This window comes from Drosophila guanche, unplaced genomic scaffold (genome assembly GCF_900245975.1).
Source record: "Drosophila guanche unplaced genomic scaffold, DGUA_6, whole genome shotgun sequence".
Lineage (NCBI taxonomy): Eukaryota > Metazoa > Arthropoda > Insecta > Diptera > Drosophilidae > Drosophila > Drosophila guanche.
In genome coordinates, this window is record NW_022995770.1 from 277,802 (window position 1) to 293,985 (window position 16,184).

The 16,184-nt window shown below is 42.5% G+C and overlaps 2 protein-coding genes across 3 annotated transcripts; both read right to left on the reverse strand.

Moving 5' to 3' along the window:
- Positions 1 to 2,324: 2,324 nt before the first annotated feature.
- Positions 2,325 to 4,237, reverse strand: LOC117591292. The gene is made up of 3 exons (XM_034284492.1): positions 3,896 to 4,237; positions 3,242 to 3,362; positions 2,325 to 2,547 (listed from the first exon to the last, which is right to left on the reverse strand). The coding sequence occupies exons 1-3, from the start codon at positions 4,083 to 4,085 to the stop codon at positions 2,415 to 2,417; spliced, it is 444 nt and encodes a 147-aa protein (XP_034140383.1). The 5' UTR covers positions 4,086 to 4,237; the 3' UTR covers positions 2,325 to 2,414.
- Positions 4,238 to 8,293: 4,056 nt separating this feature from the next.
- On the reverse strand, positions 8,294 to 10,222 carry LOC117591291. Of its 2 annotated transcripts, XM_034284489.1 has the most exons (4): positions 9,712 to 10,222; positions 9,240 to 9,637; positions 9,040 to 9,172; positions 8,294 to 8,952 (listed from the first exon to the last, which is right to left on the reverse strand). In XM_034284489.1, the coding sequence occupies exons 2-4, from the start codon at positions 9,397 to 9,399 to the stop codon at positions 8,844 to 8,846; spliced, it is 402 nt and encodes a 133-aa protein (XP_034140380.1). In that variant the 5' UTR covers positions 9,400 to 9,637; positions 9,712 to 10,222; the 3' UTR covers positions 8,294 to 8,843. The 2 variants fall into 2 exon arrangements, with proteins under 2 accessions (XP_034140380.1, XP_034140382.1); XM_034284491.1 differs by lacking the exon at positions 9,712 to 10,222 and having other exon boundaries at positions 9,240 to 9,644.
- Positions 10,223 to 16,184: the final 5,962 nt, after the last annotated feature.

Genomic DNA, 16,184 nt, shown 5'->3' on the forward strand with positions numbered 1-16,184 from the left:
GTAAACACAATAACATGGGATGAAAATGTGAAACTATCCATAAAAAGAGTGCTCAGCTTACTACGTAAGCCGCGAGCATTTTGATAGGCTACAAAGAGGGATGTTAGTTTTTTGACTGCAAGGAATTGCAGTGGGAAGAGGAGAATGGAGCGGAGGAGGAAGGACCACTGGCCTCACTACTAGGAAGAGTTATGGGGGGCCTATTTTTCTTCTTAGCCTTAAACTCTTTCACAACCAGGTGCTCTGGCCAAAATTTGGAAGAGCAAATGGTCTCGAAATGAGTTGGAGACACGCTAATCTTGAAAGAGGATATCTCCCTGGCATAAGAGAAATTAAACTTCTCCACCTTTAAGCCAACGGCTTTTATTTTGCTTTGTATAAAAGCAGTTACATCATTAGATGTGAGGTCAGGGGCAAGCCGAGAGACAAAAACTTGCCGCTTTGGTGGGACTCCCACCAGAGGTTTTGGCACCACAGATCTGGTACCTGTGACGGCAATATCCGGTGGTCCGGGACGTTTATTAACTGGTGGGATCGAAATATATGGGATGGGCTTTGGAACGGACTCGACAGACACGGACGCTACAGTACTAACTGGCTGCATGTTCTCCGAGACGATCGATTCGGTAGCCGAAACTTGATCACCAGCAGTTGTCGTTGCCCTTGGAGTGGCGAACGAAATTAGCTGCTGCACTATCGGAGTGGACGGAGATAGTTGATCGAGGGACAGGCACTTGCAGATCACGAGGAGTGACTTTTTTGCGCCTGGGAGACTCATTCAGCACTTTAAAACTGCTGAATTGAGATTCCATGGCTAGAAGCCGATCGTACTGCTTTTTAAAGCACACGGTCAGCTCCTTAAAGCCCTTTCGCGTCTGCCTCATAAACGTGACCATGTCATTCTCGATAGACCGACATGCCTCACAACTGTAATGCAGACCATTACGCTTCGAAATTGCGTCACCCACGAGGCCTGAGAACCCAATACATTTTGCGTGCACTACGTTATCGCAGAGCCAGCAAGGGATGATCAGCTGGTCGTGGGTGATCTGCTTTTTGCAAGCCTTAGCGGAGCACACAACCAAGTATTCCATTATTTTATTATTTATTTTGAATATATAAATAAATAAAACAAATAAATATTATTTTCACAAAACAAATAGCAATGGGACCAGTGTGCCGACCAATTGCTTAAAGAAATTTTTAAAGCGGGATCGAAAACAGATGAGCACAGAGAGGAGAGAAGGACAAGCGCAGCGGCAGCTAAAACAGTGTCGCGTGCGGTGACGTGTCTTTCATAACTCTCGCTCTCTCCCTCTTGTCAATGAGCTTGATATCTCACTTTCTGTCTTCGCGTTGATGTTCTCTCTCGCCAATTATCACTCCCGCATGAATGTTGTTCTTTTTCGTGTTTGTGTGTTGATTGGCTGCGTGTTTACTTATGCTTTTTAATTTTAAACAAAATAATAGGCAAGCACTCGCGTATTAGGATAGTTAAGAAAAGCGGCAAGCTATTCAATAATTATAGAAGAATTATTTCGAAAAAAAACCCGTTGTTTATCCAAAATAGAAAGGAAAATACGGAGCGCAAAACAAAAACACGTCTGGTCACTACGAAAGAGAACGCAAATTCCCAAATTATTCGGTCTAACAAACATTGGTGCAAATTTAAAGAAATCTATCTTTACTTTTGGGATTAATGCCAACAATTTGGGCTTTTTACCCATAGTACTCGCTGGTGTTTCTGCGTGTGTAGCCAAATCTGTGCCTTAGCTTTGTTTATTTGTCCCTTTAATGGTCCTTCATTATAATGATTATTATCAACGCCCCGTTGTCAGCAATTCAGCATTATGATGGACTGAAGTAGAGATGGTCACTGGCCATGGTCTTTGAATTTTGAAGATGTCTTACAACAACAGCAGCAGCAAAAAAACTCTGCTGCATCATGCATACGCAGTATAGAGAGTATGATACATATACGATACGTATGTATGTACATATGTATGTAAGAATGTATGTACATATGTACATAAGCATTGCTTCGACTGCAATACGAAACGAGCGTAAGTCTTCATCGATTTATTTTTGTCGTTGGTGAACACTTCGCGTTGATCCGAATCTTTTATTTTAAAAAAGGTCGCAATAAAACAGAAGCGACGAATTGCTACCCGCTGCCGCTTCCTTCCCTCCGTTGCCTACGGAGGCATAATTTGTGACATAATTATGTGTTCGAACAAGCGCAGCCTAACCTTCTTTACTGAAATCAAATAGCTGCTTTTTAACGCAGTTAACCATATTTATTAAATCAAACAGCATGTAGTCACGGAAACACAAAAAAATATGGAATAATCAGCACTAGAGGAAGCAGGAAAAAAGTTTACACATGGAACAGCAGAAGGGCGGTGCAGGAGGTATCAATGTCCGAAGTTCGACTGCTCGTGACCGAAGAACGTAAACGTCTCGTTGCAGCGTATTTCGTAGCAGTCCGGGAAAGACGTGAAGTGCCTCGATAAGCGCAGGTCGAAAATGAACTCGCAGTACGGGTAACTGAAATCAAAAAGGAAACACTGAAAACAGAGAGACTTCCAGATGCTGGTAATTGTGTGTGGATGGATGGTGTGGATGGAGCACCAACAGCGAAAAAAGGATTAAAAGCTGATGCAACATTTATTCCAAATGGCGTTGGCTTTGGCGATAGCGATGGCGATGTCGATGGCAGTAGCTTCTCTGCCCGCTACAGCAATAACGATTGAAAACGATCCAAAAATGCTCCTAGCCATTTGAATTGGTGTGCAATTCGAATTCCGTGCTTTAACGTACACCTGTACAGTAGACATTTCCATGCAGTCTTTCGGCGGATAAAAAAACTGAAGTGTTCACGTTGGGGAGCTACCACTGTACATGTGTGGCTAAATAAGTACATATGTACATAAATGTACAATTTATGTTCATATGTTTGCGTGTGCGTGCATTTTTAAATGTTTTCTTATCCCAAGGTCCAAGGTCCAAAAAGAAAGCCCAAAGAAAACGCCAAATAAGTTAACTTTAAAATGCAGTTCACACCACAAAGTAACAGAAGCATGCATAAATTGTATGTTGTGTGTTATACATACATACATACATTAATACATACAAGGTACATACATTTTTACATACATATGTACGAGTGGGTTATTGGGTGAATTTTTCAATGGCAATGTGCCTTAGCGAGTGTGAGTGAGTGAGTGATTGTAAAACTTACATTGGCGGAAACCACAGGAAGCAGCGATATGTGCAGAGTATACCAAACGGTCGCTTAAATTCACCATCTGCCGTTTGAATCGAGCCGGAATTGTGCTTCCTCCAGCACTGTGATGCCCAGCCTGTGGATGGTACTCAAATGTGGTCACACACCCGGAAACACACACGACTCAATGTGAGAAAGTTCCAAGCATCTAATCTGTTTGCCAGCACCAGATCTTCCTTAAGCACAGCCAATTAAAGGGAGTATTTTTTACCTACATAATTGCCCGGCTGCACTCTCGTATTTCTCTTAGGCTGGCAAACAGCTTAGATTAGACTATTGATAAGATAAAATATTCCATAAAGAGAAAAGGTTCCCTTTTTGAACTTTCCACCATGCTGTGCTTCCCGTTAAACGGGAAGTTCACAAGATCCTTATTGTATTTTCTGTTGAATCGTTTTTCCCATGAGGGGAGAGCTACATGCAAGTTCAAGTATTTGCAGCAATCAATCACCCAATTTACGTGTACTTATATACATATGTAACAAATTAAAACACATCATACGCACAGTGACCGAATTGTAGTCTAATTTCGGCCTTAAACACTTGAACAAAAAATAAAACAAAAACAAATACTAGTCGGAAATCAGGAAGGTGGCTGGGATTACGTACTTCCATAGTTGTGGTCGCAGAGACAGCATAGGACCAGCAGCAGCACGAATGTGGCTGTGGTTGTGCTTCTGCGTGTGCGGATGGCAATGGTTGTGGCTCCCTTGGTATGTCGCGGGGGTGCCACCGATTTGGCCATGGCGCAACAATCGAAAGTACAAACCCCGTCTGAGGCGAGGTCCGTTTGTGCCATGGAGCGGCTCTGAGGGCCTGCGTGTCTGCGTGCTTTGAGTGCTTTGCGTGAATGTGAATGTGAGTGTCTCGGCGCGCTGCTTAACTGCAGCCTGCGATGGGTGTCGCGAATATGCCGAAAGTCTCGAATGAACAGGGGACGCAGCCGGAGCGACAACACCACAAAAATCAAAATGGGAAAGAAAGAAAATCCGGAGGCTTGGGGTTGTGTTTCGCTTACATACGAGTACGAGTACGTGTGCCTAAATTGAAGCCAATTGATAAATTATTGTATGCGCTCATATGGGACGCCTCGTCCGCCTCTTTGCCGTCCTCTCTTCTGCGACTCTCTGCCATGACTGCCGTGAGCCCGGAGCGAGATGGAAACACTCCGCCACCTTCGCTTTCGCTCTCTTATGCCATCTATTCTACCGGCTTCTGACTCAGGCTCTGGGATACAGCTGTTGCCGCCGAAACCTTTGGGTTTTCGCTTTCAAATACATAGCTACTTGTACATACATATGTATGTACATACAGATATGTTTGTGCAAACAATAATACATATGCACATACATATGTAGGTCAGAGCATTAAATGCAAATTTATAAATACATATTTTTGGCACCGCGTTTTCGCCAAAAATGAGTTTTTAATTAAAAAAAAAAACACTCGCACTTGAGTCTGAACAGTTCAATCCCAGCATGTACCATATGATTATGCATAAACGCAAGAATTAAAAGTTCCCCATGTGACGCTATCCATCGTGGGAATTTGGTTGTGATTGAGGATAGCCACTTTTCTGTTACACACATATTGTACACATATCGAACAGCTACCAAAAAATTAGATTTGGCTCGACTTTTACATATCACACAACGTGTAAGTAAGTCCTTCGATGAACTTCGACGACAAAAAAATAATATAGAGAGAAAAAGAGTGATGTATTTTTGATAAGCTTGAAAGATAAGACGGATAGCAGCAAAATTGTGCATAAAATATATAAATAATAATAATATTGAAATGGCCATTTCCATGAAAAGGTCCAAGGAGACCAAAAAATTAAACAGTCCTTAGATCTCTCTGAACTCAGCGTATAAACAAATGCAGAATATTTTCACTTCGTTGTGGAAATACCCCTGATAAAGCTGTAGAGTACTGTATAGTGTCCCAACATCAGTATTGGTTTTGAATATTCCATTTGGAGCAGGTTTTCCCGTAAGCTCCATTCACATTTTATTAAGAAGTATTTACACACGTGCGTGCGTACTGAGAACAATTATTCTTGTCTACTACTTATAGCATTAACATTAACATTTACATTTTGCGGGGGCGGAAGGGGGCGGGGCTCATTTTTAAAATACACTAGTCACAGTGTGAGCATACAAAAGTCTGGATGCAAAATTTGGTGGCTCTAGCTTTTATGGTCTCTGAGATCCTGGCGCTCAACAAGACGGACGGACAGACGTACAGAAATGACTCAATCGACTCGGCTATTGATGCTGATTAAGAATATATTTACTTTATGGGGTCGGAAACGTTTCCTTCTGTGTGTTACATACATTCACTTTGTGAAAAAATACAATGTCCCCTATTTACTCTTCGAGTACCGGGTATAATAAAGCTAATCTGTCATGGGCATTCATACATTAAAAACTAATTTTTGGCTAAAACGCTGGCACATATGTATGTATTTTTGTGTGCACACACATTTCTGTATGTACATACATATGTATGTACTTCTTGTCTACTACTTATAGCATTAACATTAACATTTACATTACCATTAAAAAAATAAAGCTAATCTGTCATGGGCATTCATACATTATGATAAAGAAGGGATACACACATATGTACATACATATGTACTTATATACATAAGTGAGGGTTTGGGAGACTACATGACTGCATTGCAGTTACTGTAGCACTTACATGAACTTTCTGGGCAGTGTCCCCAAGAGTACTCGAAACGACAGCGTTGAAATGACCCACCAGAAGGTGACACAACTTTTGCGCTGTGTTAATTAATTTGTTTATAACAACTTCTAAGTAATCTAATTCCCAGTCCCCAGAAATGGCCGTAATTTGCCAATCAACATGAAAATATGTAGTAGCCAGCGACAGCCCACGCACCCAAGCACGCTGGCATGGTGGCATGGTAGCATGGGAGCAGATGTTGGAATTACGCACTAATTTCAAAACGAGCGATAGCGCTGCGTTCCATTCCGATCCACAGTCCATCCATCCGAATTACGTTCCCCCTATCAACGCACAAAGCACAACGCACAACGACAACGACCCCAATCCCAGTGACGAATACATGGACAGAGCCGAGATCCACTCGATCCGAGTCGAAATCACTTGATCTTCTGTTGCGGGGTCCACTGGCCTTCAGCTATCAATGTCATTTCGTTTGATTCCATTAGGCTCTGGTCCATCTGGTCCAAGCCGCATCTGAGGCGTGTGTTCTTTGATCTGTGCACTCCCCCCTCTCGTACTCCCCAGACGTACGCTTAACGGCTGTGGTTGAGCTCCCGCCTGGCACAGCCCACTTGGTAAACTTTAGTTGGCTCCTCATCACAAAACCTCCACAAACTTGAGCGGAAATATCGCTTTTAACAAAGCAGCGTCCGACAAAGGAGATACGCAGAAATAAATAGAAACGAGAAGGGACGTGTGAGACGCTTCTTACGCGTCACAACTTTTATACCCGGCACTCAGTACTACATCTAGATGTAGAAGACATCGGCAACCACTAGATATCGTTCACATTACAGAACACGTATTAAAAAGCCTACTAAATAAAATGCATAAAATCCATTTTCCAATTTATGAGATATTTAAAACAGCAATAAAATTGGTACTTTTTCCCTGCACATTCTGTGCAATAATGGCCGCTAGGTTTCACAGCAGATTTTTCTAAAGTGGCGCCATCTATGAAAATTTCTTGTACGCAACTTTGATGGTCACTCTTTTTCTAATACAGAGCGTTAAAAACCGAGTCTTGGTTTTATCTTTAAAAATTACCTTTTGGCCACTGTTTCCGCAACTCCTCGCAACCAGTTCGGAATCAAAATCTCGAAATAAAAAGCCTGCTGCTGGTTCGACCGAGTCGGAATTCAAATCAATTTAATCTCTTCTTCTTTTCAATTTCGATATTCACCTATTAAATGCATGTTCTTCCTCTTTCTCTATCGTATTCACATATCACATGTATGTTGAATTGCAACAAGCTTCTGTCAGTATGTCGTAAATGCAACAATTCAATAGCTTAATGCTACAAATTCATTTTACTTATACAAAATACTAATTGCTCTGGGCCATAATTTGGCTAATTGGAGTAAACAGCCACCAAAACTGGTCATTGGGACAATACTGCATCTGCACCTCAGCGGTGTTTTCTCAAATTGTAAATAGGTAGGGGCCGAGTAAAGCAGAAGCAGAGAGTGAATGAGAGAATGTGAAAGGAACAACAAAAGCTGCTGGACAGGGTGGGTTTAGTCACAGTAAATTAATTTCTTTATTCTGGCTATAATGATCCGATCGGATCCCAATTTGGTGATTTGATAGATATCCATTCCCTACGGAATGGCGTTTTTAGTTTTCTTTTATCTTCAAAACTGTAGATTTGGGAGGTTTTCGCCCTTTTGCGGGGGCGGAAGGTGGCGTGGCTCATTTTTGAAATACACTTGTAACAGTGTGAGCATACAGAAGTCTGGGTGCAAAATTTCGTGGCTCTAGCTCTTATTTTTTCTGAGTACTAGGCGCTCAACAAGACGGGCAGACGGACAGACAGATATGGCTCTATCGACTTGGCTATTGATGCTGATCAAGAATAATATTCTGATCAATATTCTGTGAAATATTACTTTTGCACAGCACACCACTGCACAGAAGTTCAAGTTACATGTTATTAACCAATTATTATAGAATCATGTGGTGTTAATGCTTATTGCATGTTTTTGCCCCTTTTCGAAAAATTTTAAATTTTTCAGATATTTATGAGTTCACGTATGCAGCGCTGCTGGAGGTCTTGACCAACAACAATCGTGAAGCAGACACAATAAAGTGTTGTAATTTAAAGACTGTTGACAAAAACTGACTAACTAAAAATGAAACTATTACAATTCAAACGAAAATTATCAAATTTATTGCTTAGTTAAACAAGTACTAAGCCAAATTCAATTGGACGTTGGAGCGATTCCAATCAAATTACTTTTAACCAAACAATCATTCAATCAGTCAATCAAATATATTTTTTTCAAAAGTTCTTAAATGTTTAAAGGATCTTTTAGCATAATTAATCTTTTGAACAATGGGTTCCAGTTTGCATGGGGGCGGGAGGTAGACGGGGTCCAAATGACTACATTTATTTTCCAAAAATCTACTTTAGTCTAGCAAACATTCATGCCAATTTGTAGAGCTCTTTTGGTTTGGTTAATGCCAAAAAAACGGGCTTTTTACCCATAGTGCACTGAAAGCATTTGTAGCATTTAAACCTGCTCAACAAAATTAGTGAAAATGGCGTTGCTGACGCACACTTGGAGTAGCTTCGATTGTCAAATTCAAAGAGATGATTCAAAGTGTTTCTGTCCCTCTTTATGTACCTCTTAAACGGTTTCCATTTCCATATAAAATCTAGTAGTAATCAGACTTATTCTATGAAATTAAAAGCTTAGACTGCTACTGAAATATAAATAAATACAATAAAATAGCTAACAGTATGTTTACGGATATGACCTGCACTGCAGTGGGGAGCGGGGCTGGGCTAGCAGCTGGGGCTCTAGCTAAAATAATTTAAGAGCGTACACTTGACGGTGGTACAGTCGGGCAGTGAGGTGAACAGCACGCAGGATAGCTTATAGTCATAGATAAACTCGCAAGTGGGGAAGCTGCAATGAGAGAGCGAGAGTGGAGAGTGGTGAGTGGAGAGTGTGAGTGAGGGTGGTCATTGGGGAGCACAGACCCTCTCGGCTCACCTTGTTGTGAAGAACCAAGTGCACTTGAAATTGCACAATATGCCGTAGGGCTTCTTCAGCTGCTCCTTCTTGTTGACAATGGTGTTCTGCAGGTTGTAGCCATCGTAGCGCCGCCAGCAGTGGTTGATGTTACCTGAGGGATGCAACCGTAGAGACGTGACCGTGGATGGCTCATTGAAGTCGGAATGAAAGCTACTTACGGCGTATGTGGTGGCTCCCGCCGTGGTGGTGGAAGTCGCGCCCCTCCAGCTGGCTGCCGTGCCCGTTGGTCGCCTCCACGCCTCTGCCGCCATCGAATAACAGCAGATACCACAGCACCACTGAGCTGACGATAAAGATATAAGTCACTAATTTGCCCATGTTCTCTTCAACGATGTGGCTTCTTGTCTTGCTTTGGTTTGCTCAAGGTTAGGGTTTGGTTTAGGGTTTGCTCAGCTCTAATCTGAGCGACGCAGCAACAGCAGTAGCAGCAGCACGAGCCCTTTCCTGAATTGGAATCCTATTTTTCCACTGACTCCCCCCAAAAAAACTGTCCCGGCAGTTTCTCCTCCTCTCAATTGTCGCTGCTTTCCGACGTGCTCAGTGCTGCAAGTCAAGTCTGCAAAGTTCGCATATATATGTATACGGTATATGTGAGTGGTTATGGCGATTGGCTTTTGGCGTTTGGCTTACGGCTGTTGCTCTCGCTGTTGCTGTCGCTGTCGTTTTCGTTGTCGCTGCGAATGTCGCCCCTGCACTAAATACATTTTCTGAAAAAGTGAATTTTCTGTGCCCAGAGCTCGGCTGGTGGGGCTATGGGCTCCTCCGTCTGTGCAGCGCTGCGTCGTAATACTCGTCACTCAGTTCAACGGTCTCGGGCTCCCGGAGCAGTACTGGACAGCACAATTTTCCACAGTGGTCCAGCCCGCCTGGGCACTTTGATGCCGTTTATTTTTGGATCTTCTCGGACACCAGCTGCAGCAACTATTCAATTTGAGAGCGTGTTTTCGGTTCCCTCCGGTCCACTCCGGTCCGGTCTGTCACTCATTTTGCTAATTTAAATAATCAAACGCGAATTAGATGCGACGCCGTGACGCTGCGATGTGATGTTGTGTGTGTGTGCCTAATGCCAACAACACGCTCCGATAGGGCTAATAACCTGGCCTCTGAGATTCTCATTTTTTCAGCGAATGCAGCTGTGATTCTCATGCAAGTTCAGCAGACTAACAGGCTCGGTCCAGACTGCTCCTACCATAGAGCGCAGTCGATTTATTTTGTATTTTGGGTCTCGCGTTTGCATCGCGTTTTAGTGTCAGAATTGCATCTTAGGGTGCAGCAGGAAGGACCAGCCAGAGACTAGATTTTTCAAAAATAAAATCTTTGGATAACACCTTCAAATGTTTACAAATTCCAATCCGCGAATTTGTGAATCTAGTTTAATTCGCCGCTTGGTACTTACAAACTAAAATTTCTTCAAAAAATACAAAAAGCTTTCAGGGTCCAAATATTATATTCCCGGTACTCGAAGAGTAAACAGGGTATATTTGATTTGTGGTGATAAGTGCATGTATGTAGGTTAGGTTAGGTTGTCGAGATTGTCCGTTTTGATTCCGCTTGGATCCACTCCTCTTCTCCTCCCGCTTTGTACGGTGTCAGCAATGGTCCCATCCCGATGCCCTTACAAAGTTTGCTATCTTCCTGGGACCTATAAAAGTCATTTTTGAATGTTCGTTTAAAAAAGGTGAGCCTAGATATCTTAGCCTCCTTCTACTGAGAGCCGGACAGGAGCAGAACAGATGTTCTACTGTCTCCTCCTCGTCCTCGACTCTACAGCTACGACAGAAGCCGTTAAAGGGGGCACCAAGCCTATTTGCGTGTTTGCCTATTATCCAATGCCCTGTGAGGAGGCGAACGACTACGCTGCATCTTTTTCTGCTGAGTTTACATAGCTCAGCGGTGCGCTTTTTCGAGATGTCGGACCCGTAGTAGGCTAATAACATAATGCCATGAAATCTCATGCGGAAATTTGTCTCTGCATTCGAGTTCGAAGAAATCTCGTTTAGTGATTTGAGTAGCCACTGTAGATATTTAGGTGAGTAGCCATGACTGTGGAGACATCTCAGTGCCTTCGTCAACGCCATGACTTCCGCTTGGAAGACACTGCAATGATCCGGGAGGCGAAATGATAACCTCGAAGAGGGTTTTCGTGTACTACCTGGGAACGCAATAGTCCATTCTATAAGGTACTATGTTGTTGTTCCTGAGGATCACCGAGGGACCATAGTGTCGTATTGCTGCCTTTACTGCCGGTTCCTTTCTTGCAAGGTCTTTGCCCTGCAGGCACAGGAAAGGATTCATTTGCATCAAAAAGTCGTTGGACCTTTGCCAGTTGATCGTCATTTTTGACAGAGCCGGCCAACATACACTGTGACTCCGTAGAGCAGTATTGGTTGGGCTACGGCTTGTTATATCCATTGAACTATACGTGGGTTAAGGCCCAATTTTATTCCGATAACTTTTTTTTGCAATGTATAGGACCTTTGTAGCCTTCCTCACTCTTTCTTTCGTGTTTAGGTTCCAATTAAGCTTCTTATCTATTACCAACCCCAGTTTACTGGTACTGTCGCTAAAGGATAGCCTACATTTGATTAGTTTTGAGGGGTTGAGTAGCGGAGTTTTTTACTTGTTAGTGAATAGTACAAGTACGATCTTGTCCAATCTAACAATCGCGCGAGTTTTATGGTCATAAGATCACAGATTGTTTGACGAAATTGTACCGTGAATATTAAGCCAACGTCGTCTGCATATGACACTACTTTGCTCCTCCGATTGTCCTCAGTTGTAGCCCTACTATTATCTCAAAGGTTTTGAGGAGAAAGGAGCTCAGACTAATCGGTCTGAAGTCCTTTTCCGTTGAGTAGGAGGCTTTTCTCGCTTTCGTGATGAAGACAATTTCTGTCTTGAGCCCTGCTCGAGGAATCTTCCCCACTGTCAGTATCTTTTTGAAGATACATTGTAACCAGTTGATTGGCTGGACTCCAGCCTTCTGCAATTGAACTGGGGAGACCTTGTCTGGACCTGGCGATTTGAACCGTTTGAAGCTGTTCATCGACCAGCAGATGTTCAGTTTTGTGATGAGGTGCGCCTTCGAGGTGGCTGGGACCCCACTGAGGCGTTCAAGTGGTTCGGTGGTTGTACACCTTGGGAAGTGTCGAGTGGCATGTGTGGGAAGTCCTTGCTGGGGTTGGTCCACGTGCGATCTTTACTCTTGATATATCCCACAGAGGTATTTGTTTTTGAGAGAATCTTGCTCAGCCTTGCGGCTTCTGCCGTCTCCTCGATTTCAGTACAGAATTTTTTCCAGCAGGCTTTTTTCGATCTACTGGTTTTCATATGTATTTTTGCGAATAACGGTTGTATGTAACGCACAGAAGGAAGCCTTCCCGACCCCATAAAGTATATATATTCTTGATCAGCATCAATAGCCGAGTCGACAGAGCCATGTCTGTCTCTTAGAGACCATAAAAGCTAGAGCCACCAAATTTTGCATGCAGACATCTGAATGCTCACACTGTTACAAGTGTATTTCAAAAATGAGACGTGTGAGACGTGTGAGACGCTTTTTACGCGTCACAACTTTTAAACCCGGCACTAAGGACTACATCTAGATGTAGAAGACATCGCCAACCACTAGATATCGTTCACATTACAGAACACGTAGTAAAAAGCCTACTAAATAAAATGCATCAAAAAAATTGGATCAGTTAATCGTATTTTCCAATTTATGAGATATTTAAAACAGCAATAAAATTGGTACTTTTTCCCTGCACATTCTGTGCAGGTTTCACATCAGATTTTTCTAAAGTGCCATCTATGAAAATTTCTTGTACGCAACTTTGATGGTCACTCTTTTTCTAATACAGAGCGTTAAAAACCGAGTCTTGGTTTTAACTTTTAAAAATTACCTTTTGGCCACTGTTTCCGCAACTCCTCGCAACCAGTTCGGAATCAAAATCTCCAAATAAAAAGCCTGCTGCTGGTTCGACCGAGTCGGAATTCAAATCAATTTAATCTCTTCTTCTTTTCAATTTCGATATTCACCTATTAAATGCATGTTCTTCCTCTTTCTCTATCGTATTCACATATCACATGTATGTTCTATAGCAACAAACTTCTGTGAGTATGTCGTAAATGCAACAATTCAATAGCTTAATGCTACAAATTCATTTTACTTATACAAAATACTAATTGCTCCCGGCCATAAGCCCTTTGCGCTAATTTGGCGTAAACAGCCACCAAAACTGGTCATTGGGACAAGAGTGCATCTGCACCTCAGCGGTGTTTTATCAAATTTTAAATTTTTTCTTCATCTGTCATCTACATCTACAACACTTCTCACACCAACACGCTCGCTGCCCTTCCCTAGACCCACATACTGCTGACTTGCGGCAGAGGCAGAGGCAGCGCCCTCACACAAAACAAAAAACAAATATATGCTGTGGGACGGGGTGGGTTAAAAGTCGGAAGAGTCATCGCCAGGGGGAGGGCAGAGGCAGGGGCCAAGTGAAGCAGAAGCAGAGTGTGAATGAGAGAATGTAAAAAGAGCAACAAAAGCTTCGGGGCAGGGTGGGTTTTTTCATTAACACTCTGCTTCGTGTAGTGCGCGGCCTCTGCCTCTGCCGCGTCTCTGCCTCTGCATCTGCCATGAGTCTGCAGTGCATTGCTCTAGGGGAGGGTGGCGAGCTTAAAGAGTGTGTTGGCGTGAGAAGTGTTGTCGATATAGATGACAGATGAAAAAAAATGTAAAATTTGACAAAATATAAAGTTGTGACGCGTAAGAAGCGTCTCACACGTCCCTTCTCGTTTATATAGGGCAAGATTGATCTTGTTGTCTACCCATAGTTAACCTCTCGCTGTTGCTGGTTATCTAGGGTACGAGGTCGCTGGGAGGGTCGTTTTGTTCGTGAGCCATGTAGGACGACATTACTCTAAGCTGTGTCCCTTGCAGCTCCAGGCTGGCTGCTGTGTTGTCGCCATCACTAAAATAGCTTTCTAGCTTAAACGCAGGTGCGAATTTTACCTTCTTTCGGTGCTAAAATCAACTTGTAGTCCTTCGTCTCTAATGCACAGACCTTATATCCTACCACCCAAACTCCAAGATCGATTCCTCTCGATTCCAAGCGGAGTATGAGGGCAGCAGTTGCTGCTTTACACTTATAAAAAAAGAAATTAAAAAACTTATAGAAAAAAATGAGCTACTATCGCTGGGCATGCACCAGAGAGATATGCACCAATGCGATGCTATGTCTGAGCTCTGTCCAGGTGGTTTGCGTCCATTCTTCAGGAGCTCCCACTCGTGATTATCCCAGTGGACAGAGGTGATGCAACTTGAGCCAGCGCAAAATGTAGTGAAACTAAAAGGCATGATTGCATACCCCCAGGCCACGGTGCCTTCCTCAAAGGAGCTAAAATGCGGGTTAGCCTGGCACTTTATGCAAAGATCCATGATCTGGTCGCGGCAGATAGAAAAGTTGTCCACGACAGGCGCACTGGGCTAAGGCATTCCACTCTCTGACCACGAAACGACCACCTTTTCTCGGCGTCACTTGCACTATCCATATTCAAATACCACTTGTTTGGAGACCTTTTTTAAAAATACTTGCCCTGTCCATCCAAATGCAATGAAACTCGAAACTGATATAGTCACTAGGTTGCCTATGAATTACTCAATCACACTCCAAAAATCGTTCTTATGTCAACTTCTCCCATTCCCCTGGTTGTATAGAAAATATTGCCGCCAAACTGAAACTATCCGTGTAAGTACATACATATATTGACTGAGCAGCGGGTATAAAAGGCGCGAATTTGGTTCGACCACACATCGAATATAACTGTTCACTCTTCGGGCACCGGGAATTCCCCTGTTTCAACGTTGGCCTCACTAAAACGCAAGTACAGTTGCCGGTCAACCATCAAGGAGCTTTCTAGTCTAGGAGATGAAGTTGAACTCATAAACAAAAATAAAGTAGAAATGGTAAATTTAGTAAATTGTTACCTTCCCGTATTCAGGAAATGCTACGCTGATCTAACCGAAACTGTTCATGTCTTGACTTAATGTTCACATCAAATATAATATACCCAATATAAAAAAATAATATTTTATGTATGGTTCATTTACAATTTTGTAGGCCTTCTAAATATATTTGAAGTTCTTCCTAAAATTAGATTTTTGCGACTGCAAGAAGACATGAGGACATTATACCATGAGGCAATTGCGTTAAGTGAACCGTGCACAAATAAATCATTGCGAGGGAGGATCTTATATCTTCAGTTACTTGAGCACTTTGTGGGGCTTTGGTCACTTGCAGAACACCTTTAAAATGGTTGGTCATATCTACTAAATGGGTGTATTGGCATGTTCTGCTGGCGATCCAGCATGTTGGTTATATTCCAAGAGAAGAAGTCAACCCATGAACGAGAGACCGCAATTTCCTTTAAGAAATATTTTCAGTGGGCGATGGTGAGGGGCAAGTGGAGCTTTGCACATGCACAGCAAAGCATAGCAATTAATGTCTCGAAATCTGAAGAAATTCTGTGTGGCAGACGTAACTTGTATTGGGTTGCGGCTAAGGAAGTAATTACACTGTGCCACAGTAGTTTTGGATTTTGAAGGCGGCTCCTTCCAGCTACAGGCAAGCAAATTATAGTTTTGTTCAGTTGCAGTTGACAATTTCTTCACATATGTAAATTTAATGTATTACAAATGCAGATATGAAATAGTCTGATGAACAGAGGTAATCAAGTGTAAGGTCTGTGGCTGAGGGTGTGGGTGTGGGTGGCATGCGGCGTGTGGCGATGTTCTTACACTGTGGCTATAGCACATGCAATGAAAAGTTGTAAGAAATTGAATTGAATGCATGTAGAGCTAGCACAAAGTCAAGAAGCGAACAAATTACCTCTAGGCGGTCGCTTTGCAAATGTCGTACTTGTTTCCTCACAACTACATATACATATATGTACATATATATGTACATATGCATACATACATATGTACATATGCATACATACATTTGTACATACATACGTAAATACATATGTACATACATACGTAAATACATATTTACAAATGTAGTTTGTAAAACATTTCGGATCTTCCTTCTCTTTGC